Source organism: Rhinoraja longicauda, chromosome 16 (genome assembly GCF_053455715.1).
Source record: "Rhinoraja longicauda isolate Sanriku21f chromosome 16, sRhiLon1.1, whole genome shotgun sequence".
NCBI classification, from domain to species: domain Eukaryota; kingdom Metazoa; phylum Chordata; class Chondrichthyes; order Rajiformes; family Arhynchobatidae; genus Rhinoraja; species Rhinoraja longicauda.
This window is the reverse complement of record NC_135968.1, coordinates 6,024,392-6,051,343: the sequence shown is the minus strand read 5'-3', so window position 1 is coordinate 6,051,343 and position 26,952 is coordinate 6,024,392. Positions and strand designations below refer to the sequence as shown.

The following is a 26,952-nucleotide window of genomic DNA, read 5'->3' as shown; positions in this document are numbered from 1 at the left end:
TGGAAGTTTAAATCTAAATTTAGATTCTGTTTTACAAGATGTTCCCGTTTACGTTTCGGGGTTCAGAAACATTGTTACTGCGTTTCCATTTTACCGAATTTTAAATGTTTATTATAATATATCAGCTGTGGCAAATAAAATTGGCCTGACAAAATAGTACAGAAAATTGATTCTGCACGCGTCTCCTCTGTGTACTTCAGTTCTGCTCTTGAAACCACTCCCCCAGATGGAACAAGGATAGTTCTCTTGGTCCTCACATGTGTTATTCCGCCAACCTATGCATCGAACACACTTTTCTCCGACATTTATCGCTTCCTCCAACGCGATCCTACCACCAGTCACATCTTCCAATCCCTACCCCTTTCCGCCGTCCGCTGAGATCGCTCACTCCGGAACTCCTTGGCTCACTCATCGCTTCCCACCCAAGCTACTCCGTCCCTAGCTACTTTTCCTTGCAACCTCAGGATATTTAACACCTGTCCCTATAACTCCCGCAACACATCCAACCCGGAGCCCCAACAGTGTTTCATGTAAGACATAGGTTTACGTGCACCCCCTCTCACCTCCTCTACTACATTCGGTGCTCCCGCTGTGGTCTCCTTCACATCGGGAAGACCATGCGGAGAACCGGTGACTGTCTCGCCGAAAATCTGAGTTTCGTCCGTCAAGACCTCCCAATTGCTGACCATTTTAATCCCCTTTCCAATTTCCATACAGAACTGGCCAACCCCTTCGTCAGAGTAAGGCCACAAACAAAGTGGAAGAATAGCTCCCCATATTCCACGTGAGTGACGTAGAACCCCGAGACATGGATATTGCGTTCACCCATTTTATCTAACATAAACCCCTCTTTCTTTGACCCCTTACCTCTTCCCCCTCCGCTCTGTATCAACACACACACAACTCTCTCCTCCGCATTCCTTTCAAACTGCATTTCTTCCTCTGATTTCAAAATTCGCAAAACGTCTATCCGTAACTCACGACTTTACTCTTTACTTCTCTGTTCTTTGTTCAATCATCTGCCTAATCCCCTCACCCCCCTTCTCTCACCCGAATCCACCTATCATTTACCAGACTTTGTCAGCCCCTCCTCTCTACCAGTTCTCTTCACCCACCACCACCACGATATCGACATAATTTCACCTTTAATTTCGACATTGAGGACCCGGGGTGGGTGGGGGAGCTTGCCCGGAACAAACACGGACCCGATGTTGGGGCTGCCGTAGGGGGTGGGGTCGCCGAGGGAACAGAGATAAGAGGGATCTTGCGGGGTGGTGGTGGCGGGGGGGGGGGGGGGGGGATGCCGTGAATAGAGGTACAATTGGGGAATATATTGGATACTTTTTTCACTTTGATGACGCCCTATACGTGCCAACTCTTTACATACATTGTGTATGGTATCCACAACAAAGAATTTCCCTGTGACATGTCATGTGTGATAATAAAGTATCATTCGATCATTCGTGTTCTCCAGAGATGCTGCCTGACCCAGTGATTTACTCCAGCACCATGTCCTTTTAGTAATCCAGCACCCAAGTTCCTTGTTTCTGCAGAAAATGTTGGGAACATTCGGCAGGTCCAGAAGCAGTTTGAAGAAAAAGAAACCTGGTTAAAGTTTAGGTCGGAGACTCTTTGCCAGACCTGAGGGGAAGTAGCATGTTAATTTTCAATAGTAGAAAATGCAGGACGCGGAGTGGGTGGTGGGTGGAGCGAATACCACGGGTGGTCCATATCGACCAAGAAGCCCCATAGAAGCTGGTCCCATTTGACAGCGACTCTCCTCTATCCAGAAAAAACCGTTCCTATCCATGTGCCTGTTCAAATGTATTTGAAATCTTGTGGTTGTAAGTGCCTCAACTACTTCCTCTGGCGTCCGTCCGTACCCACCACCCACCGTGTTAAGAAATTGCCCCATCAGGTTCCAATTAAACATTTCCCCTCTCTCCGTAAGATGATAACCTCTAGTTCTTGAATTGCTGATCCTGGAACAATCTGTGCGCATTCACTCTTTTTATGGCCTTAGTGATTTTATATGCCTCTATTAGATTATCCCTCAGCTTCAACGACTGACGTCCAATCCTTTCTTATAACAAAGACCCTCAAATCCTAGCAACATCCTGGACAATCTGCTCTGCACCCATTCCAGCTCACTGGCAATTTTAAAGAAATTAATCGGGACTTCACTTCCTTCCATCCAGGACATTGCACACAAACGCTGCTTGACCAAGGGCAAAAACAATTCTTAAAAACCCCACCCATCTCCATCATGGACTGTTCACCCTGCTGCTCTCTGGTAAAAGGTATTGCAGCATACGGAGCAGAACAGCCAGGTTCTGCAATAGCTTCTTCCCCGAGCCATCAGACTCTTGAATTCCCAATAATCCGCCGCCATTATTTTTATGTGCGACTTACTTATTTATTTTTTAAATCTATTTTTATGAATCGGTGTTACATTGTGAGCCAGATGGAACGGAATTTCGTTCAAATGTGCACTCGTCTGGTGTATAGTTTTGAATGACAATAAAGTTATATTCATTCATTCAATATGAATTGAAAACGGAGCAGTCAGTATAAATTATATAGGAGCACACATAAGAAGCGAATCGGAATCGCAAAAGAGGGATGTGTGATATCCTCAGTGGACAAGATAGGGGAGAAACCTCAGACAATTTCAGGGAAAAATAATAGCAAAAAGGTAACCAGTGAGAGCATAGGTCCCGTTAAGAACCAACGCGGTTGTCTATGTGGGGAGACAGAATTAATTGGTGAAGCTTTAAACGGATATTTCTCGTCTGACTTTAACCAGGCGAAGGTCATGGAAACAAGAGAATTTGGGAAGTGAACAGTGACGTCCTGAAAAATACCAACATTACGAAAGAGGATACGCCTGCATGTTGATGCGCACAACGGTTAGTGAATCTCAAAGCATGGCCAAGTCTTTAGATTCGAAACTATAGAGATAAAACATGGAAACATGCTCTTCGGCCCACAGAGTCCATGCCGACCAACGTTCACCTTACAAACTAGGGACAAATTGCAATTAAACTGAAGGCAATTGACCAACAAACCATAACGTCTTTGGACAGTGAAAGGAAACAGGAGCACCCGCAGAAAACCAATTTTCCCTGATGTGCATACCTCATATTTTTTTGCATCAATCTTGTAAGCCCTTTCTGTATTTTAGTCAAAGCATCTCTGACCGTTTAAAATATGACGGACAGAATTATTTGCCATATGCCTCGTCATTCAGGTTTAATGTCACTTCCCTACTTTTAATTTTATCCTCTGGGAAGAAACTCCAATACGTGGTTTGCAGTTTGATATTGCTAACTTGTTGAACAAGTTTTAGCGTTTGTTGTATTTGTACTGCCGGATCACTTTGTTTTGTTACCCCACTTATACACTTAGCCCAAAATACCATTCCGACTGGCCAAAAATACCATTCTCTCCGACTGAATATTATATTCCCAATATGACAAGCCATTACGCAATAACGTGGTGCTTGTTTTTTTGTTGTATCTTCTTCGTTGTTTCCTGCGACATATTTACGTCAAAGCAATTCTAAACATATCTCTGGAGCGGGATAACGTAATACTGCGCACGGGTGTACCGCTGCCATAGATAATCAAAGTCAGGCAAAGGGGAGTTTGCACCTCAGAGTACACCAAAGCCGAAGAGTTTGCCAAATCATCTGATTTTCCTTCAAAATATATAAACGTAGAATCTGCATGGGTGTCATTCAATGGAATATTGGCTTTTTAGTTCAGCCTGATTTATTTACACTTTAGAAGATATGAATCCAAAAAATCCATGTTTGGATATGTTTAGAATTGCTTTGACGTAAAGATGTCGCAGGAAACAACGAAGATAGGGTCAGAGTCATGGAGTCGTAAAGTGAAACAGTGTGGAAACAGGCCCTTCGGCCCAACTCGCCCATACCGGCCTACAATGTCCAAGCTACACTAGTCCCACTTGCCTGCACTTGGCCCATAACCCCCCAAACCAGTCCTATCCATGTACCTGTCTAACCGTTTCTTATAAAATGGGATACTCCCAGACTCAACTCCCTCCTCTGACAGCTTGTTCCAGACATCCACCAACCTTTGTGTGAAAATGTCACCCCTCCGATTCCTATTAAATCTTTTCCCCTTCACCTTGCACCTATGTCTTCTGGTCCTCGATTCCCCCACTCTGGGCAAAATACCCTGTGCAACTACGCGATCTATTCCTCTCATGATTTTGTCAAGTCAAGTCAAGTCAAGTCAATTTATTTGTATAGCACATTTAAAAACAACCCACGTTGACCAAAGTGCTGCACATCTGACCAGGAAAAAAAGAAACATACAGTGGCAGGCAGCCAAACACAACGGCGCGGCCATCTTGAACAAAATGTTAATTCAATCACCCACAGTCCAACAATAAAAGCACTAAACAGGCACCCAAAATTACCCAACCCCAAAAACCCCCCAAAACACAGTCCAACAATAAATGCATTAAATAGGCATTCAAATCACACACCCCAAAACCCCCAAAAACACAGTCCAACAATAAAAGCATCAAACAGGCACTCAAACCACCCAACCCCAAAAACACACAAAAAAAGAAACATCCATCAAAGAAACATCCATCACAGTGAGTCTCCTCCAGTCCTCTCTCTCCTCACTGTGATGGAAGGCCACAATGTCTTTCCCTTCTCCCGCTGTGCCTCGCCCGCAGTCAGGTTGTTGTGGTTGCAGGCCGCACCGGACGGTCCACAGCGGGCCGAGCCCAAGGCGCGTCGCGTCGCAGCCGCTCCCGCAGCCTCCGAAGACGGCCGGCTCCGCCGATGATAAGTCCGATCCGGGGCGGGCGAACACGCTGCTGCCGCTGTTGCTGCACGTCGGGGCGGTCGTGGCTCCCGACATTGAAGCCCCCGCCCAGCAGAGAAATATCCCGCGGCCATCCTAGGCCGCGCCGGACGGTGAAATGTCCGCGCCCCATGCCCCGCGATCCGGGGCGGGCGAGCACGCTGCCGCTGCCGGAGCTCCCGATGTCGGCATCCACGCGGCCCGAGCCTAAGGCGAGTCGCAGCCGCTCCCGCAGCCTCCGAAGACGGCCGGCTCCGGTGGTGGTAAGTCCGATCCGCGGGCTCTGCGAACCAGAGCCCTGGAGGCCGACAGCTCCAGGAGTTGGGCCGATGGTAGGCCGCAGCAGGAACGGAGACACGGCCCAGAAAACAAAGGTCGGGTCTCCGTTCTGAAGGGACACATATTTACAGTGTTAGTTTCCCCCTCCCCCCCACATACACACATAGTACACAAACACAAAACACCACAAAACACCACATCACAACTACAATTAAGACAAAAAAAAACCCAACAAAAACACAAAGACAAATGGACCGCAGGTGAGCGGCAGCTGCTAGGGCAGTGCCGCCATTTTGTTTGTATACCTCTGGAGGATCCCCTCTCACCCTCTTGCGCTCCATGGAATAGAGACCCAGCCTACTCAACCTCTCCCTATAGCCCACAACCTCTAGTCCTTGTAACATCCTCGTAAATCTTTTCTGAACCCTTTATAGATTGACAATATATTTCCTATAACATGGGGCCCAAAACTGAACACAATATTCTAAATGCGGTCTGTCCAACGTCTTATACGACTGCAACATGACCTCCCAACTTCTTTACTCGATATTCTGACTGATGAAGGCCAAAGTGGCAAAAGCCTTTTTCACCACCTAATCTACCTGCGAATCTACCTATATCCCCACCACTGACTTCAGGTCGATCCACCAATAACTACATTGTTTAACTTTTGATTGTGTATCACCGCTGCATCAACTAATCAGAGTCATTATGAGCCATGTAGGATCACACATTTAAATGAAATCAGGACAGCAAAAAGGGCTGTCCCACTGAGTTACTCCAGCATTTTGTGTCTGCTTTGGATTTAAACCAGCATCTGCAGTTCCTTCCTACACACAGGGTATAAGATATCTTCGGTACAAACGAAAGAGGAAAATCCCAAATGATTAAGTATGTAAGAGCAAAAGGAGAGAAATTTCGTTTACGAATGCGCGTGGTGGACTATGTGCAGCGCCACACGAGATGGCAGAAGTCTTAAGTGAATACCTCTCGACTGTATTTACTGAGAAGAATTTAATGGAAGTTGGTATGAATTTGGTAAAGAGAACAATGATTTCCTGAAGCAAATGAACATTATGAAAGGGGAGGTACTAGCAGTATTGAAGCGCCTAAAGTTGGATAAATCCCGGGCCTGACCAAATATATCTTGGTTCGTTGTAGTGTGCCCGGGAAGCAATGGCTGGGACTATGGCAGGGATGATTGTGTAGGGAATCCAGGCTCATGGAATAAAAAGATATACATTTAAGAGTTGGCGGAATAAATTGACGAGAGCAGGGCTGTGCTGGTTCTCTATGTGGACTTCAGCCAATGGATTGACAAGGAGATACATGGAAGATTGTTACAGAAAGTTAAATCATATGAGTTCCTGGGCGTGCTAACCAATTTGACACAAAATTAGTTTGGTCGAAGGTGTCTGAAGGAGGATGTGGAAGGTTTGGGTTGGTTTAGTTTATTATCGTATCCTCCTTTACCGAGGTACACTGAAAAGGGTTGTTGGCATGCTATCCAGTCAAATCATACCGCACATGAGTACAATTATGTACGCAGGTACAACTGGTAGGCAAAGAGCAAGATACCAGAGTGCAGAATGTGGCGTTACAGTTTTATACTATTGCAGTTACAGAGATATTACAGGTAACAAGAAAAGTGCAAAATACGCAACAAGGTAGGCTGGAAGACCGGGTGAGCGAAGAAGTTTGCCTGAGGTAATAACAGGATATTTCAACGGATAAATGAGACATCGACTGACATTTCGATGGAAATATGGGTATGAAAGCTTTGAAGGGATACTTGTTAATGTAGGTAAAGGCGACCGGTTCAGGAAAACATAGAGTCATTAAATGATAGGGTCGTACAGCAAGGAAACATGTCCTTCAGCCTTACTTCCTCCTCAAGCTGGCCCATCTACACCGGTCTCATCTGCCCGCGTTTGGGCTATATTTCTCTGAACATTTCCAGTCCAAATACCCGTGCAAATGTCTTTTGAAAATGCAGGGGGGGGTGGGTGGACACACACACACACACACACACACACACACACACACACACACACACACACACACACACACACACACACACACACACACACACACACACACACACACACACACACAGGCACACACACACACAAGAAAATGCAGATGGTGGAATTTTAAAAATAATTACAGGCTGGTGGAGGCCGTCGGCAAGCCAGGTAGCATCTGTGAGGGAGCCTTTTGAAAACACTTTGGCTGTCAGGCACGTGTTGGGATGAAAGGTCTATTTCCATGCTGGATAAGTCTAAGCATGCATGGATCGAATACCAAATCTTTGCACACCTACAATTTCGACCAATATTCTGTTCTGGTCCTTGAATACATTCCATCGGTATCGCCATTAATTAAAAGCAGCTTTGATAAATTCTTGACTTATAAAAATATGCTGCCATAAGGAAATGAATAACTCTTGAAATTTCTTTTAACGATGCTCCAACTATGAACGATTTAAAAAATTGACACAAATTGGACATGGGCAATTTCATTTACGTTAAGTAAACAATGCTTAAATAATTTCGTGTTGATAAGTAGTTTTTATATTGTGAAGCTCAGGTTTGTGTGCATTCTAAACACGAGTCCAACTGCATATTTCCAACAATGTATTAATTATACTGAAGAAGTAGCAATAGATCTTAAACATCAAAGAAACTAAAATATTCAAGAACAGCAATATTCGAATGGCATCATGACCCTTACTTCATAATTATCCTATGTATATTTTATATATACTGTTTCAACTGGAACGCGTAAGCTCTAATGTAGAGATCAACTATGCCTCTAGTTATGAGAGCATCAGAGGCAAAACAGGCCCAAGCAAACTCTAAGAAAACGAATGAAATTAGGCAGGGCTCCAGTCGTTCTAACCGATTTCCATTGATGCCCCAAGGAAGTATCCCATTTGGCCACATTCCAGGTTGGATTTGCGTTGCCCCAAACCATAAGAAATTTCGGACACTTGTGCGTGAGGACCAGTCCATCAGAAAAGCCAGTTTCGGAACAGCAGTCGACATAATCCACTGCCACTTACACTCTAAGCATTCCCTCTTCTCACGTCTCCGGTCGGGCAGATATAGCGCTGGAAAGCACGTACCGCAGATTCATAATTAGAGAATTTTTGTATCGATGTTGGTGTAAGTCGCAGACTACCTAACCCTGCTAGATTGTCATCCAAATAAATATTAGACACACCATTCAACCAGACACCGAGCCAAAAAGGACATGAAGTGGAACTGGCAGGCAAAGTAAATGAAAATCCTAAGAGATTCGACAGATAGGTTGAATGCAAAGGCGTGGGTAGGAAGGGAATAGATTAGCGAAAAACTCAGCATGGTGGTCCATGTGTAGAGCTATCTGAGATGAATAAAATATTAAATGAATATCGAGTGTAATATAAACGCCTTCAGTCGCAAATGTCTAGTTGCTCATGTCCAATAAGTGTCAAAGAGACATCATTGAAATGGTTACTTTGGTCCACCATGCCTTGCCGAGCAAGCGGCTTTCTGGGCTAGACCCATTTGTCCACATTCGGCCTAGGTTCCTCTGAACCCTTCCTCACCATAAACCTTCTAAAACAATCAAATTAAATTGAAGCATTATATTATGACTCGAAACCCCACTTGCTGTCAGGCTGAGATTTTAGCAAAGCACAAAACTTCGCAAGGCTCGTCAACACAACCTTTGTTGAGAGCAACGGGTGTATTGGTTTCTTTGATCTGAGAGAAATATCAATGTGGTTTCCATGGGATCAAAGGTAGAACTATTACATTTCTGGAGATGTCTTTATTCCTTGAATATAAAGGGAAGTAGTTCAAGCTTAGTAGTTGTGTAGCACTTAGTAGTGCGATAAACCTCCACACTAGACTTGAGTTTAGTGTGAAAGAAGGAAGATGTAGCCTGATGCGTGAAATACCGGGCACTTAAATGGGAAGTGAAATAATATTGACAAGAAGAACAGTGACAGGCAATATAACTTTGAAGTTAACATTCTTTCAAAGCACTGCATTCTGGTCATCAAATCTTAGAATCATTGAGTCCTAGAGTTATACACCGTGGAAACATGTCCCAGCGACACTAGTCCCACCTCCCTGTGTTTAGTGCATATCCCTCCAAAGCGGTCCTATCCATGACCCTGTCTAACTGTTTCTCAAACGCTGGGATAGTCTCAGCCTCAATCACCCCCTCTGACAGCTTGTTCCAAAACACCACCATCCTTTGCGTGAAAAAAAGTTACCCCTCAGATTCATATTAAACATTTTCCCCTTCATCTTAAACCTAAGACCTCTGGTCCGCGATTCACCAACTCTGGGCAAGAGACTCTGTACATCTATCCGATCTATTCCTCCCATGACCTGCAAATAAGCTGATTGCTTCATGAACATAAATAATTGCCGTGATGTAAGTTACTCCGGCGATTCTATTAATTAAGTGGATGGAAAAAAAAACTTTCTAATTGCACCTCTCAGGAATTCATGCAAGAGGGATAGGCCATTAAGACAAGACATAATGAGCGACGATGTGATTACCGAGTAACTTGTAGGCGCGATCCGCAGCAGACTGAGCTCTGAAGAAAGATGCACGCTCCGCCTCGAGGTCCTGTGTACGCCGTTTACTACACTGCTCTTGCAGTTTGCGCTGTTCCAGGTAAACGGAGGGAGGTTGTAATTTACTGTGGTTTGTTACCTCGAGAATCGGTTGCTTGGCACTCAGATTTCTTGGATGGCAGGAATTGCTATTTGTACTCCAGTATTGATTGTGTTTGTTTGCTTTTGACGCGATATCTTTACAATGGCTCTGAGTGAAGAAAGGTAGCCGGTACATTGGTCAAACGATGATACCTGCAGAACTGACTGTTCTCAATTTACTTAGCAACGCTTCCACGTGAATGAAATCTGCATTGGAGGCCACCGGTACTCGGCGACCTGGGATTGTAATGTCAATAGACAATAGACAATAGGTGCAGGAGTAGGCCATTCGGCCCTTCGAGTCAGCGCCACCATTCACTGCGATCAGGGCTGATCATTCCCAATCAGTACCCCGTTCCTGCCTTCTCTCTATACAGCCTGACTCCGCTATCCTTAAGAGCTCTCTCTAGCTTTCTCTTGAAAGCACCCAGTGAATTGGCCTCCACCGCCTTCTGAGGCAGAGAATTCCACAGATTTATAACTCTCTGACTGAAGAGGTTTTTCCTCATCTCCGTTCTAAATAGCTTACCCCTTATTCTTAAACTGTGGCCGCTGGCTCTGGACTCCCCCAACATTGGGAACATGTTTCCTGCCTTTAACGTGTCCAACCCGTTAATAATCTTATATGTTTCAATAAGATCCCGTCTCATCCTTCTAAATTCCAGTGTATACAAGCCTAGTCGATCCGATCTTTCAACATACGACAGTCCCGCCATTCCGGGAATTAACCTACTAAACATAGTCAATAATTGACTCCAGCATCTTCTCCACCACCGATGCCAGACAAACTGGTCTATAATTTCCTGTTTTCTCTCCCTCCTTTCTTAAAATGTGCGATAACATTAGCTACCCTCCACTCCACATGAACTGATCCTGAATCTATAGAACATTGGAAAATGATCACCAATGCGTCCACGATTTCTACAGCCACCTCCTTAAGTACCCTGGGATGCAGACCATCAAGCCCTGGGGATTTATTAGCCCTCAGTCCCATCAGTATACCCAACACCATTTCCTGCCTAATGTGAATGTCCATTAATTATCCTCATGTACGTTCGTCTACATAGCTCCCAGTCAAGTGAATGCACGATGTAAAAATTCGTCTTTCCAAACCCCGTGTTTATATTCACCTCTGTCCGACCGGGGTTAACACTGAAAATATGGGTATGCCTCCAATTCTGGCGTATTCACCACCGTGTCCATCGTGTCTTCAGCTACCAGCATCCGAAACTTCGAAATGCCCCGCATAACCTGCCATGTCTGTCTACCTCTCGGTCGTAAAACACATGTCTTTGAAGAAGCACTTGGGCGACTGCCGTTATATATCGTAGGTTATCTTCACATTTGTTGAAAAGGCTCCGGTAAAGTGTGTAAATGCGCTTTTACCGGAGTGGAGGTCACGGATGGAACGCAACGTGTTGTTTGTTCGGCCACTTACTTTGGACTTCATGAGAACTGTATCTAATTAATTATGAAAGGAATGAGTATAACTAATATGAGATGTTGGAGCTTATTAATTAATATGTTAAACTTACCGGTAATAGCATTATTCTATCCACAATTGCTCGGTGAATTAATTATGTGATGTTTAATTATTTATCCTTTAAAACGAGCAACATTATCGGTCCACATAGAAAGGAAGTTAAATGATAGTAGGTGGGTGACAGAGAATTGCAATAAGTGTTATTTCAGCTTGTGGTCTGTTTGGCTCCTTTGTTCTAATTATATTCGTATTCTCTGGCTTGTTGGCACGTCACTCTATTAAGAATACTCAAAGAAAGGAAAAAAGGAGTTTCCAACTAAATTCTTTAACCCATTGGGACTGATATAGTTGATTATTAGGCCATAATCGACCACCCGTTTTTCGACACATTTTCCATTAATGGATCACGAACGTTCCTTGGCCCATGTACTCAAATCTTCAAATGATACGATACATTTATACTTTTTGCAAGCAGGGATTATTCAACACGTTAATTAAAAAGTATGATCCATTTGAAACCTAGTGTTATTCCTCGTGGGCCCCCATTCTAAATGTTAACACGTTTACGCATTTCCCGGTTGACATGTCAATCTGCTTGTTTTTTTTATCGCTCCAAGTATCTCAACTGCAACTTCCACGATAATCATTTATCTCTCTTTGTGTCTCTTCTTGCAGTTAACTTAATGGCCGTTGTGATCCTTTCGAGAGGAAGGTGTGGTCTCTCCAGATGTATAACCAAGTACCTGGTATCGATGGCGGTAACGGATCTCTTAGTCATTATCACCGCTGTTTTATTAAACCGGATTCCGGCGATTTATTTCCCAGCGAGCTTCCTGTCCATTACACCTGTGTGTAGTTTCACCATTGCTTTAATTTATGCATCCAGGGACAGCTCCGTCTGGCTGACAGTCGCCTTCACTTTTGATCGATTTGTGGCCATCTGTTGCCAGGAGCTGAAAACAAAATATTGCACCGAGAAGACCGCGATTGTGGTTATAACAACGATCTGTGGTCTGGGAAGTTTGAAAAGCGTTCCCTGGTACTTTATACATGAGCCCATGCTTTTTATCAACGAAGTTCCTTGGTACTGTAGAGTGAAGGAATTCCGTTATACCTCACCCATGTGGCGAGCATTTGACTGGTTGGATCGTGTTTTGACCCCATGTGCCCCGTTCCTCCTGATAATTCTGCTCAATGTTCTGACTGTCAGGTTCATTCTAGGGGCGAATAAAGCGCGGAAGAGGCTTCGCGAGCAGAACAACCGAGAAAAACAAAGCGATCCAGAGATGGAGAACAGGAGGAAGTCCATCATTTTACTTTTCGCTATATCGGGGAACTTCATTGTCTTGTGGATACCGAATGTCGTACAATTTTGTTTCACATATCTTACGATTAATTATCAAATCACTAGTATCAGTGATCCAAGGTATATTCTGCAAGAAAGTGCGAATATGCTTCAATTATTAAATTCTTGTACTAATACGTTTATTTACGCAGTAACTCAAAGTAGCTTCAGGAAGGAGCTAAAGGATACGATTAAATATCCGTTTATTGCATTGGGTAAAATAATCAAATAATGGAAGTCTAAATCTAAATTTAGATTCTGTTTTACAAGATGTTCCCGTGTACGTTTCGGGGTTCAGAAACATTGTTACTGCGTTTCCATTTGCCGTATTTTAAATGTTTATTATAATATATCAGCTGTGGCAAATAAAATAGTAAGATTAAATGAGAACTTACCAGTTCGAAGTTTGATCTGTATTTTATGAGGAGTTACGATGAGGGACTACGTGAAGACCCCGTCCTGCACGCATGCGCGACATTCTTCAAAGCAGCGGTGTGGATTCACAGAAAAAACACAACGATTGAAATAAATATAGTAAAGAAAAAATAAGAACTTGATTACCAGTTGATCTGTATAAAAAAGGGTGGGAGCGGAGGGCACGTAGTCCCTCATCGTAACTCCTCATAAAATACAGATCAAACTTCGAACTGGTAAGTTCTCATTTAATCTTACTATTTTATTTCGGAGTCACGTGAGTGACTACGTGAAGACTTCAAAGCTCTGTGATTCCGAACCGTGTACCAGCTCATGCTTCACTCACTGTCTGAAGACCTTAGAGGGAGGAAGTATGTTATCGCAATAAAGAGCCTGTTTGTGAACAAAAAAGGTTTATTAATGACAACAAAAAACAGAGAGCTCCCCAGGGCTCAAATTAAATATTATCTGCAGACTCTAAAATTCTGTCTGCAAATGTAGCAGGTTGCGCCAGCGGTTTATTATAAAACCTTTGGAAAGTTCTTTCCGAGGACCATCCTGCTCTGGCCAGTATATGGTCCATAGGCACGTCCATTCGACTTGCCGCCGACGTAGATGCAGCCCTGGTGGAGTGAGATTTGAAAACATTGGTATTTACTCCCGCGGACTTAAGCACCTGCTTGAGCCACCTTGAAATGGTTTGGCTCGTCACCTGACCATGAGGCTTCTTGTGGCTTATCCATAAGGCTTTTTCTCTCCCTCTTAAGTTGAGTGTTGTGTCTATGTAATTGGCGAGATGGGTTTTGGCACACAGCCGTGGGTCAGATAAATATGTGCAGAACTCCATAACTGGAGGCGTGGTACCTGGTCTAGTTTGTTTGACCAGTCCCTGAATGTGGAATGTGAAACAGTCCAATGTTTCTGTCATGCTGTCCAGCCTCAGAAGGTGGAGGGATTGTACCCTTTGAGCTGACACTAGTGCCATGAGCATGACTGATTTCAGTGTAAGTTGTTCCAGCGTGAGTGCCCTGGGTGGTGGCCATCCCCTAAGGTGCGTCAGCACAATGCTGACATCCCAGATCTGAGTGTACCTTGGTCTGGGAGGGTTAGTGTTAAAAATGCCCCTCATGACTTTGGTTACTAGTGGATGGGACCCCAAAGCCAGTTGTCCTGCTGCTGGAACCAAATAAGCTGACAACGCACTCCTGGCTGTATTTATGGCGCTGTAGCTGAGTCCTTCCCGATGTAATCCAACCAGGAATTCTACAACACTGGTGGGTGTTGCTGTAGTGTAGGTAGTTCCTGTTTCGGAGCAATACCGTTCCCATTTTCTTATGTTGGTCAGGTATTGTCGCCTGGTGGACTCCCGGTGGGATGCGGTCATCATGTTGATGGCGTCCTCAGACAGTCCCAGGCCCAGTATAGGTCTTTTTAGAATCTGCAAGCCAGGAGATTGACTCTGTCATGGCACGGGTGACTAATGCCTGACACTGGGTGGATTAATAATTCCGGACTGCTGGGGAATTCCAACGGTGTTTCGACAGCCATGTCGAGGGCCACTGGGAACCATGGCTGTGTAGGCCAGTCGGGTATTATCAAGATTCCTGAAGCGGAATCCAATTGAATCTTGCGTAACACCCGACTGATGAGGCAGAAGGGTGGAAAAGCATAAAAGAACATTTTCCCCCAATACAGCGTGAATGCATCAACTGCTGCTGCCTCAGGGTCTGGTTCCCAAGCGACATACGTTGGTACCTGGTGATTTAGCCTGGATGCAAATAGATCGATATCTGGTGTGCCATATTGTTTTGTAATTTCGGCAAATACTTTGGGATTTAACATCCATTCGATGTTATCGTTAAATTTGCGTGACCTGGTGTCTGCCACTGTATTTTGCTTACCTGGTAGGTAAGTTGCTGATAACCAAGTATGTCTTTCGACACACCATTGCCAGATTATGTTGACCAATTTGTCACACGATGTTGACTTTATACCACCCATGTGGTTGATATAGGCCACCACCGTGGTATTATCTAATTGCAACCGGACATGTGCATGATGCGTATTAGATGAATATGCTTTTAAACCATAAAACGCACCCAACATTTCTAAATAGTTGATACCTCGTGTCTGTAGGCAAGATGATTCAGAATTAGTCCATCTGCCCCCTGTGCTGGATTGCATGTTAGTTGCTCCCCAACCCAAAGCACTGGCATCCGTTTGAATGGTTAATACTGGGTTAGTGATAATTATGGGACTGGAACTGAGGCTAATGTTCCTTGTCCACCATTGTAACTCTGTAATGGATTCAGCAGTTAAATACATAGCTCGGTCAAAGTGACCTGAGTTTTGCTTTAGTGCGTGCACTTTTGCTCTTTGTAAATTTTGGTAGTGCAAAGGCCCTAATTGTACAGCTGGAAAGGCTGCTACCATTTTGCCAATAACTCTAGCTACCTGCCGTATGGTTGGCTGACGTTTATGCATTAGTTCGTGGCATGATAGTGCCAATTTTGATGCTTTCCCCTTTGGCAGAGTTACAACCATGCGAACAGTATCAATCGTAAATCCAAGATAGTCCATGGTAGTGGACGGTGTAAGATTGGATTTATCTGGATGTATGACAAACCCCAAAGTTTCAAACAAACGTTTGGTGGCTGCTACTGCCAAAATAGCTGTCTCCAAGGTTTTCCCTACTATTAAAATGTCGTCTAAGTACGCCATGACTATATGCTTTTGTTTTCTTAATAACGCCAAGGCGGGTTTTAAGATTTTAGTGAACAACCTTGGAGCGGAGGTTAGTCCATTTGGTAAGACTTTAAATTGCCATAGCTGTTTCATCCAGATAAATTTTAAATATTTACGGTGCTCCTTGTGTATGGGTACTGAGTAGTAGGCATCTTTTAAATCAATGCCTGCTAGAAAGTAACCTGTAGAAATCAAAAGTCTGGCGGTTTCAAAAGTTTCCATCTTAAAATGTGTATACTTAACTGAGTCGTTTAACGTAGTTAAGTCAATGATGATGCGACATCCACCATCTTTTTTAGTTTTGGTGAAAATATTAGACGCAAATTCCAAAGGTTCATGATTTGTTCTTTCAATGACACCTTTTGCTAGTAGCCTCACAAGTTCAGCTTGACCCTCTTGTTTGTCTTTGACTGAGAGGGTGAATACCCTTTGGGGTATGTGCTGAACTGGCGGAACGTTTTCATGAACAAATTCAATCTTATAACCATGAATGCAGGTTAGTATGTATTTGTCATTAGTAATGGTTTCCCATGCATCCAAAAACAAGTGCAATCTCCCCCCTGATAATATAGAGCCCCTACTGCTCATATGCCGAGAGGTACCAGACCCACCTACCTCCATGGTTATTGGTATTAATTTTTCTTGCGCCTCTTCGCTAGACGATGAGGTGTCTGCTGGGCTGTAGAGGGCTGCTGTTGACGTTGATGTTGTTGTTGTTGGGGGTGGCGCATTTTCCATGGGGTCCGCTCTGGGCCCTGGCCTAAAAAAGGCTTACGGGGAATAATTGCGGACCCCGAGCTTTCACCAGTCCCATATGGTGGTCTATGACTGGTGGACGCCGTGAGGTACTGCCGCCTGGGTTTGTTAGGTCTGCTCGGTCCTAAACCTACCCTCACGAGACCAAAGGTCTTGGATTCTTCCTCTAGGTCTTTCACCTTTTTTGGAAGATCCTTCCCAAAGAGCAGAATTGGAGGTTCTGAACCCGGTGTTTTGCAGAGTCCCGCAAACTTAGGGTTGAGGGCAGGCTTGATGTTTTCCTTCCGTAGGATATTTATCTGGTATTGGGTGGTACACAGCAGAGCTAATGTGTCTTGCTGGTTTGTGGAAATGTCCACCCCATCAATGGACCGAGCATATGATGTTATTCCTGCAGTCAGGAGTTTAAGGATCTTCTGGAGCTTCAACTCCAGGGTCCTGATATTCGGCCCCAAATGTCCCCAAATTTGGCTGTTTACAGCTGGTACATTTAATGATGTACAATTTTCTGGGGCTGTGTATAGCTCAAGAGCCTCATTGACCACCCGTTCTTGTAGGGGTTTTGAGGACAGGTGGTCAATGCTGGCTGCAAGTTTCGGCTCTAAAGGCCGACCCCCTCGTGGAATGACCACGTAGCGGTTGACCACCCCCAGCAGCTCTTCCTGATCCTGTACACTCTGCGTACTCCGGACATCTTCAGCCAACAACCCCTCTTCTTGACCAGCCCAGGCCTGGTCGCCACTGCTGCCTTCATTAGAAGGTGACACAATGGCCAGTGCCCCTAAAGGGTACTGCGGGAGTGCCTGGGCGCTCTGAGCCCTCCCTTGGCGAGTCTGCTGCTGCTCTCTTAGCAGGTCTCGCTGGAGCATTTGCTCCATAAGCCGTTCCATTCGGCTTAGGCGGCTGCCAGAGCCGCTGTGTAGCGGTGTAGCATCTTCATCCGAATCGTCGGACACTACCGCCCGGTTCTGGCTGCAGGTACCTCCAGCCCGCTGCTCAGGCTGCACTAGCGGTGCTGGGCTCGGCTCGGTAGTTACTGCCGCCTCTTGCCCCCCCTCCAAAGAACGTTCCTCAACGGGAAACGAACGGGGGCGAACTGCAATTTTCCTTCCTCTGGTCTTGCTCATCTTGGGTCGCCAATGCTTCCTAAAGCAGAGCACAGAGAAATATTCACGGCCACAGTAGAACTTACCTGTCGGCCCGACTTTTTAAATTGTAGCGGGAGCACCTTGGACTCCCGTTCGTCGCGGGTGCATTGCGTGAACGCTAATGTCGCGCATGCGTGCAGGACGGGGTCTTCACGTAGTCACTCACGTGACTCCGAAATAAAATTGGCATGACAAAATACGTACAGAAAATCGATTCTGCACTCTCGTCTCCTCTGTGTACTTCAGTTCTGCTCTTGAAACCACTCCCCCAGATGGAACAAGGATAGTTCTCTTGGTCCTCACATGTGTTATTCCGCCAACCTATGCATCGAACACACTTTTCTCCGACATTTATCGCTTCCTCCAACGCGATCCTACCACCAGTCACATCTTCCAATCCCTACCCCTTTCCGCCGTCCGGTGAGATCGCTCACTCCGGAACTCCTTGGCTCACTCATCGCTTCCCACCCAAGCTACTCCGTCCCCAGCTACTTTTCCTTGCAACCTCAGGATATTTAACACCTGTCCCTATAACTCCCGCAACACATCCAACCCGGAGCCCCAACAGTGTTTCATGTAAGACATAGGTTTACGTGCACCTCCTCTCACCTCCTCTACTACATTCGGTGCTCCCGCTGTGGTCTCCTTCACATCGGGAAGACCATGCGGAGAACCGGTGACCGTCTCGCCGAAAATCTGAGTTTCGTTCGTCAAGACCTCCCAATTGCTGACCATTTTAATCCCCTTTCCAATTTCCATACAGAACTGGCCAACCCCTTCGTCAGAGTAAGGCCACAAACAAACTGGAAGAATAGCTCCCCATATTCCACGTGAGTGACGTAGAACCCCAAGACATGGATATTGCGTTCACCCATTTTATCTAACATAAACCCCTCTTTCTTTGACCCCTTACCTCTTCCCCCTCCGCTCTGTATCAACACACACACAACTTTCTCCTCCACATTCCTTTCAAACTGCATTTATCCTCTGATTTCATAATTTGCAAAACGTCTATCCGTAACTCACGACTTTACTCTTTACTTCTCTGTTCTTTGTTCAATCATCTGCCTAATGCCCTCACCTCCCTCCTCTCACCCGAATCCACCTAACATTTGCCAGACTTTGTCAGCCCCTCCTCTCTACCAGTTCTCTTCACCCACCACCACCACCACGATGTCGACATAATTTCACCTTTAATTTCGACATTGAGGACCCGGGGTGGGTGGGGGAGCTTGCCCAGAACAAACACGGACCCGATGTTGGGGCTGCCGTTGGGGGTGGGGTCGCCGAGGGAACAGAGATAAGAGGGATCTTGCGGGGTGGTGGTGGGGGGGGGGGGGGGGGGTGATGCCGTGAACAGAGGTACAATTGGGGAATATATTGGATACTTTTTTCACTTTGATGACGCCCTATACGTGCCAACTCTTTGCATACATTGTGTATGGTATCCACAACAAAGAATTTCCCTGTGACATGTCACATGTGATAATAAAGTATCATTCGATCATTCGTGTTCTACAGAGATGCTGCCTGACCCAGTGATTTACTCCAGCACCTTGTCCTTTTAGTAATCCTTGTTTCTGCAGAAAATGTTGGGAACATTCGGCAGGTCCAGAAGCAGTTGAAGAAAGAGAAACCTGGTTAAAGTTTAGGTCGGAGACTCTTTGCCAGACCTGAGGGGAAGTAGCATGTTAGTTTTCAATAGTAGAAAATGCAGGACGCGGAGTGGGTGGTGACAATGGAGCGAATACCACGGGTGGTCCATATCGAGCAAGAAGCCCCATAGAAGCTGGTCCTATTTGACAGCGACTCTCCACTATCCAGAAAAAACCGTTCCTATCCATGTGCCTGTTCAAATGTATTTGAAATCTTGTGGTTGTAAGTGCCTCAACTACTTCATCTGGCGTCCGTTCCATACACCCACCACCCACCGTGTTAAGAAATTGCCCCATCAGGTTCCAATTAAACCTTTCCCCTCTCTCCGTAAGATGATAACCTCTAGTTCTTGAATTGCTGATCCTGGAACAATCTGTGCGCATTCACTCTTTTTATGGCCCTAGTGATTTTATATGCCTCTATTAGATTATCCCTCAGCTTCAACGACTGACGTCCAATCCTTTCTTATAACAAAGACCCTCAAATCCTCGCAACATCCTGGACAATCTGCTCTGTACCCATTCCAGCTCACTGGCAATTTTTAAGAAATTAATCGGGACTTCACTTCCTTCCATCCAGGACATTGCACACAAACGCTGCTTGACCAAGGGCAAAAACATTATTAAAGACCCCACCCATCTCCATCATGAACTGTTCACCCTGCTGCTCTCTGGTAAAAGGTATTGCAGCATACGGAGCAGAACAGCCAGGTTCTGCAATAGCTTCTTCCCCGAGCCATCAGACTCTTGAATTCCCAATAATCCGCCGCCATTATTTTTATGTGCGACTTACTTATTTATTTTTTAAATCTATTTTTATGAATCGGTGTTACATTGTGAGCCAGATGGAACGGAATTTCGTTCAAATGTGCACTCGTCTGGTGTATAGTTTTGAATGACAATAAAGTTATATTCATTCATTCAATATGAATTGAAAACGGAGCAGTCAGTATAAATTATATAGGAGCACACATAAGAAGCGAATCGGATTCGCAAAAGAGGGATGTGTGATATCCTCAGTGGACAAGATAGGGGAGAAACCTCAGACAATTTCAGGGAAAAATAATAGCAAAAAAGTAACCAGTGAGAGCATAGGTCCCGTTAGGAACCAACGCGGTTGTCTATGTGGGGAGACAGACTTAATTGGTGAAGATTTAAACGGATATTTCTCGTCTGACTTTAACCAGGCAAAGGTCATGGAAGCAAGAGAATTTGGGAAGTGAACAGTGACGTCCTGAAAAATACCAACATTACGAAAGAGGATACGCCAGCATGTTGGTGCGCACAACGGTTAGTGAATCTCAAAGCATGGCCAAGTCTTTAGATTCGAAACTATAGAGATAAAACATGGAAACATGCCCTTCGGCCCACAGAGTCCACGCCGACCAGCGTTCACCTTACAAACTAGGGATAATTTGCAATTAAACTGAAGGCAATTGACCAACAAACCATAACGTCTTTGGACAGTGAAAGGAAACAGGAACACCCGCAGAAAACGAATTTTCCCTGATGTGCATACCTCATATTTTTTTGCATCAATCTTGTAAGCCCTTTCTGTATTTTAGTCAAAGCATCTCTGACCGTTTAAAATATGACGGACAGAATTATTTGCCATATGCCTAGTCATTCAGGTTTAATGTCACTTCCCTACTTTTAATTTTATCCTCTGGGAAGAAACTCCAATACGTGGTTTGCAGTTTGATATTGCTAACTTGTTGAACAAGTTTTAGCGTTTGTTGTATTTGTACTGCGGGATCACTTTGTTTTGTTACCCCACTTATACACTTGGCCCAACATACCATTCTCTCCGACTGGCCAAAAATACCATTCTCTCCGACTGAATATTATATTCCCAATATGACAAGCCATTACGCAATAACGTGGTGCTTGTTTTTGTTGTTGTATCTTCTTCGTTGGTTCCTGCGACATCTTTACGTCAAAGCAATTCTAAACATATCTCTGGAGCGGGACAACGTAATACTGCGCATGGTTGAACCGCTCCTACAAATAATCAAAGTCAGGCAAAGGGGAGTTTGCACCTCAGAGTACACCAAAGCCGAAGAGTTTGCCAAATCATCTGATTTACTTTCAAAATATATAAACGTAGAATCTGCATGGGTGTCATTCAATGGAATATTGGCTTTTTAGTTCAGCCTGATTCATTTATACTTTAGAAGATATGAATCCAAAAAATCCATGTTTGGATATGTTTAGAATTGCTTTGACGTAAAGATGTCGCAGGAAACAACGAAGAAGATACAACAACAACAAAAAAGCACCACGGTATTGCGTGATGGCTTGTCATATTGGGAATATAATATTCTCGTGTTCTTTTTTTTTGTTCTTAAACGAATCGCTGTCAGTATTTCTGTAAAGCTCATCTATATCTTCAGTCATGCGCTTTGCCACTTGTCCCACTGACTACCAATATGCTTTGTTATTTGTTCATTGCTCAAGGAATAAAATTAAAGGCACTGGATTAATTAAGTTAGTTAAGGTGAAACACCAAAACTGCAATAATTGTAAATCGTGACTGACTGAAATTATCGGTGATTGATGAGATGTCTGAGATTGATGATTTACGCACACACACACTCAAAACACACATACACACACACACATACACACACACACACACACACACACACACACACACACACACACACACACACACACACACACACACACACACATCTCTCTCTCTCTCTCTCTCTCTCTCTCTAAAGGACATAACTGCAGATAGGTTCAGAGTCATGGAGTCGTAAAGTGAAACAGTGTGGAAACAGGCCCTTCGGCCCAACTAGCCCATACCGGCCTACAATGTCCAAGATACACTAGTCCCACTTACCTGCACTTGGACCATATCCCCCCCAAACCTGTCCTATCCATGTACCTGTCCAACTGTTTCTTATAAAATGGGATAGTCCCAGACTCAACTACCTCCCCTGAAAGCTTGTTCCAGACACCCACCAGCCTTTGTGTGAAAATGTTACCCCTCCGATTCCTATTAAATCTTTTCCCCTTCACCTTGAACCTATGCCTTCTGGTCCTCGATTCCCCCACTCTGGGCAAAATACCATGTGCAACTACGCGATCTATTCATCTCATGATTTTGTATACCTCTGGAGGATCCCCTCTCATCCTCTTGCGCTCCATGGAATAGAGACCCAGCCTACTCAACCTCTCCCTATAGCTCACAACCTCTAGTCCTTGTAACATCCTCGTAAATCTTTTCTGAACCCGTTATAGGTTGACAATTTATTTCCTAGAACATGGGGCCCAAAACTGAAAACAATGTTCTAAATGCGGTCTGTCCAACGTCTTATACGACTGCGACATGACCTCCCAACTTCTTTACTCAATATTCTGACTGATGAAGGCCAAAGTGCCAAAAGCCTTTTTGACCAACTAATCTACCTGCGACACGACCTACAAGGAACCCTGCACCTGTAAGCCGAGATGTTTCGATTTGTGGAGATAATCCTCGCTGAGGCCATCAATGTAACCGGATCACCTATAAATCTATTGGCAATTTAATCAAAGGAGCAGTATTCTTCCATATCTTTAAACGCTGCCAATGAGAGCTTGGAGTGGTTTTTACCGGATAAAGCATTATGGTCGCGAATTAAACAAGACGTGGCATTAATAATGGAACCAATTGTTCAAATGTCTTTCCTTCTGCGGAATGATTTTATTCAAGGGACATCAGTTTCGCTGACAATTAGCGAATCTTTTTGGAAGTCCATTTCCAAGACATTCTCGCATCACGCTTTCCGTTACTTCATCAAACAACCACTCAGTTATTATATAAACTCAGTTGTAAAAATAAAATGCATATGATCAATTCTGTTTCTGATTCATAGTATTATATCCCCACCACTGACTTCAGGTCGATCCACCAATAACTACATTGGTTAACGTTTGATTGTGTATCACCGCTGCATCAACTAATCAGAGTCAGTATGAGCCATGTAGGATCACACATTTAAATCAAATCAGGACAGCAAAAAGGGCTGTCCCACTGAGTTACTCCAGCATTTTGTGTCTGCTCTGGATTTAAACCAGCATCTGCAGTTCCTTCCTACACACAGGGTATAAGATATCTTCGGTACAAACGAGAGAGGAGAATCCCAAATGATTCAGTATGTAAGAGCAAAAGGAGAGAACCGTCGTTTACGAATGTGCGTGGTGGACTATGTGCAGCGCCACACGAGATGGCAGAAGTCTTAAGTGAATACCTCTCGACTGTATTTACTGAGAAGAATTTAATGGAAGTTGGTATGAATTTGGTAAAGAGAACAATGATTTCCTGAAGCAAATGAACATTATGAAAGGGGAGGTACTAGCAGTATTGAAGCGCCTAAAGTTGGATAAATCCCGGGCCTGACCAAATGTATCCTAGTTCGTTGTAGTGTGCCAGGGAAGGAATGGCTGGGACTATGGCAGGGATGTTTGTGGAGGGAATCCAGGCTCGTGGAATAAACAGATATACATTTAAGAGTTGGCGGAATAAATTGACGAGAGCAGCCAATGGATTGACAAGGAGATACATGGAAGATTGTTACAGAAAGTTAAATCATATGAGTTCCTGTGCGTGCTAGCGAATTTGACACAAAATTAGTTTAGTCGAAGGTGTCTGAAGGTGGATGTGGAAGGTTTGGGTTAGTTTAGTTTATTATCATATCCTCCTTTACCGAGGTACACTGAAAATGGTTGTTGGCATGCTATCCAGTCAAATCATACCGCAAATGAGTACAATTATGTACGCAGGTACAACTGGTAGGCAAAGAGGAAGATACCAGAGTTCAGAATGTGGCGTTACAGTTTTATAGTATTGCAGTTACAGAGATATTACAGGTAACAAGAAAAGTGCAAAATACCTAACGAGGTAGGCTGGAAGACCGGGTGAGCGAAGAAGTTTGTCTGAGGTAATAACAGGATATTTCAACGGATAAATGAGACATCGACTGACATTTCGATGGAAATATGGATATGAAAGCTTTGAAGGGATACTTGTTAATGTAGTTAAAGGCGACCGGTTCAGCAAAACATAGAGTCATTAAATGATAGGGTTATACAGCAAGGAAACAGGTCCTTCAGCCTTACTTCCTCCTCAAGCTGGCCCATCTACACCGGTCTCATCTGCCCGAGTTTGGGCTATATTTCTCTGAACCTTTCCAGTCCAAATACCCGTGCAAATGTCGTTTGAAAATGCAGGGGGGTTGAACACACACACACACACACACACACACACACACACACACACACACACACACACACACACACACACACACACACACACACACACACACACACACACACACACACACACACACACACACACACACACACACACACACAAGAGAATGAATGCAGATGGTGGAATTTTAAAAATAATTACAGGCTGGTGGGGGCCGTCGGCAAGCCAGGTAGCATCTGTGAGGGAGCCTTTTGAAAACACTTTGGCTGTCATGCATTGGTTTGTGATGAAAGGTCTATTTCCATGCTGGATAAGTCTAAGCATGCATGGATCGAACGCCAAATCTTTGCACACCTACAATTTCGACCAATATTCTGTTCTGGTCCTTGAATACATTCCATCGATATCGCCATTAATTAAAAGCAGCGTTGGTAAATTCTTGACATAAAAATATGCTGCCATAAGGAAATGAATAACTCTTGAAATTTCTTTTAACGATGCTCCAACTATGAACGATTTAAAAAATTGACACAAATTGGACATGGGCAATTTCATTTACGTTAAGTAAACAATGCTTAAATAATTTCGTGTTGATAAGTAGTTTTTATATTGCGAAGCCCAAGTTTGTGTGCACTCTAAACACGAGTCCAACTGCATATTTCCAACAATGTATTAATTATACTGATGAAGTAGCAATAGATCTTAAACATCAAGGAAACGAAAATATTCAAGAACAGCAATATTCGAATGGCATCATGACCCTTACTTCATAATTATCCTATGTATATTGTACCTATACTGTTTCAACTGGAACGCGTAAGCTCCAATGTAGAGATTAACTATGCCTCTAGTTATGAGAGCATCAGGGGCAAAACAGGCCCACGCAAACTCTAAGAAAAAGAGTGAAATTAGGCAGGACTCCAGTGGTTCTAACCGATTTCCATTGATGCCCCAAGGAAGTATCCCATTTGGTCACATTGCTGGTTGGATTTGCGTTGCCCCAAACCATAAGAAATTTCGGACACTTGTGCGTGAGGACCAGTCCATCCGAAAAGCCAGTTTCGGAACAGCAGTCGACATAATCCACTGCCACTTACACTCTAAGCATTCCCTCTTCTCTCGTCTCCTGTCGGGCAGATATAGCGCTGGAAAGCACGTACCGCAGATTCATAGTTAAAGAATTTTTGTATCGATGTTGGTGTAAGTCGCAGGCTACCTAATCCTGCTAGATTGTCGTCCAAATAAATATTAGAAACACCATTGAACGAGGCACCGAACCAAAAAGGACATGACGTGGAACTGGCAGGCAAAGTAAAAGAAAATCCTAAAAGATTCGACAGATAGGTTGAATGTAAAGGCGTGGGTAGGAAGGGAATAGAACAGCTGAAAACGCAGCATGGTGGTCCTTGTGTAGAGCTATCTGAGATGAATGGAATATTAAATAAATATCGAATGTAGTATTACCGCCTTCAGTCGCAAATGTCTATTTGCTCATGTCCAAAACGTGTCAAAGAGACATTATTGAAATGGTTACTTTGTTCCACCATGCCTTGCCGAGCAAGCGGCTTTCTGGGCTAGACCCATTTGTCTACATTCGGCCTAGGTTCCTCTGAACCCTTCCTCACCATAAACCTTCTAAAATAATCAAATTTAATTGGAGCATTATATTATGACTCGAAACCCCACTTGCTGTCAGGCTGAGATTTTAGCAAAGCACAAAACTTCGCAAGACTCGTCAACGCAACCTTTGTTGAGAGCAACGGGTGTATTGGTTTCTTTGATCTGAGAGAAATATCAACGTGGTTTCCATGGGATCAAAGGTAGAACTATTACATTTCTAGAGATGTCTTTATTCCTTGAATATAAAGGGAAGTATTTCAAGCTTAGTAGTTGTGTAGCGCTTAGTAGTGTGATAAACCTCTTTACTAGACTTGAGTTTAGTGTGAAAGAAGGAAGATGAAGCCTGATGCGTGAAATACTGAGCACTTAAATGGGAAATGAAATAATATTGACAAGAAGAACGGTGACAGGCAATGTAACTTTGAAGTTAACATTCTTTCAAAGCACTGCATTCTGGTCTTCAAATCTTAGAATCATTGAGTCTTAGAGTGATACACCGTGGAAACATGCCCTTCGGCTCAACTGGCCCACACCGGCCAACATGTCCCAGCTACACTAGTCCCACCTCCCTGTGTTTGGTGCATATCCCTCCAAACCGGTCCTATCCATGACCCTGTCTAACTGTTTCTCAAACGTTGGGATAGTCTCAGCCTCAATCACGTCCTCTGACGGCTTGTTCCAAAACACCACCATCCTTTGCGTGAAAAAAAAGTTACCCCTCAGATTCATTTAAAACATTTTC

At 44.1% G+C, this 26,952-nt stretch overlaps 2 protein-coding genes across 2 annotated transcripts; one reads left to right on the top strand and one right to left on the bottom strand.

Moving 5' to 3' along the window:
* Positions 1 to 11,081: 11,081 nt before the first annotated feature.
* Positions 11,082 to 12,904, top strand: LOC144600797 (putative G-protein coupled receptor 139). The gene is made up of 2 exons (XM_078412689.1): positions 11,082 to 11,171; positions 11,945 to 12,904. The coding sequence occupies exons 1-2, from the start codon at positions 11,082 to 11,084 to the stop codon at positions 12,902 to 12,904; spliced, it is 1,050 nt and encodes a 349-aa protein (XP_078268815.1).
* A 162-nt stretch (positions 12,905 to 13,066) lies between these two features.
* On the bottom strand, positions 13,067 to 17,819 carry LOC144601105 (uncharacterized). Its single transcript, XM_078413046.1, has 2 exons — positions 16,447 to 17,819; positions 13,067 to 13,151 (listed from the first exon to the last, which is right to left on the bottom strand). The coding sequence occupies exon 1, from the start codon at positions 17,712 to 17,714 to the stop codon at positions 16,464 to 16,466; it is 1,251 nt and encodes a 416-aa protein (XP_078269172.1). The 5' UTR covers positions 17,715 to 17,819; the 3' UTR covers positions 13,067 to 13,151; positions 16,447 to 16,463.
* Between the last annotated feature and the right edge of the window lie 9,133 nt (positions 17,820 to 26,952).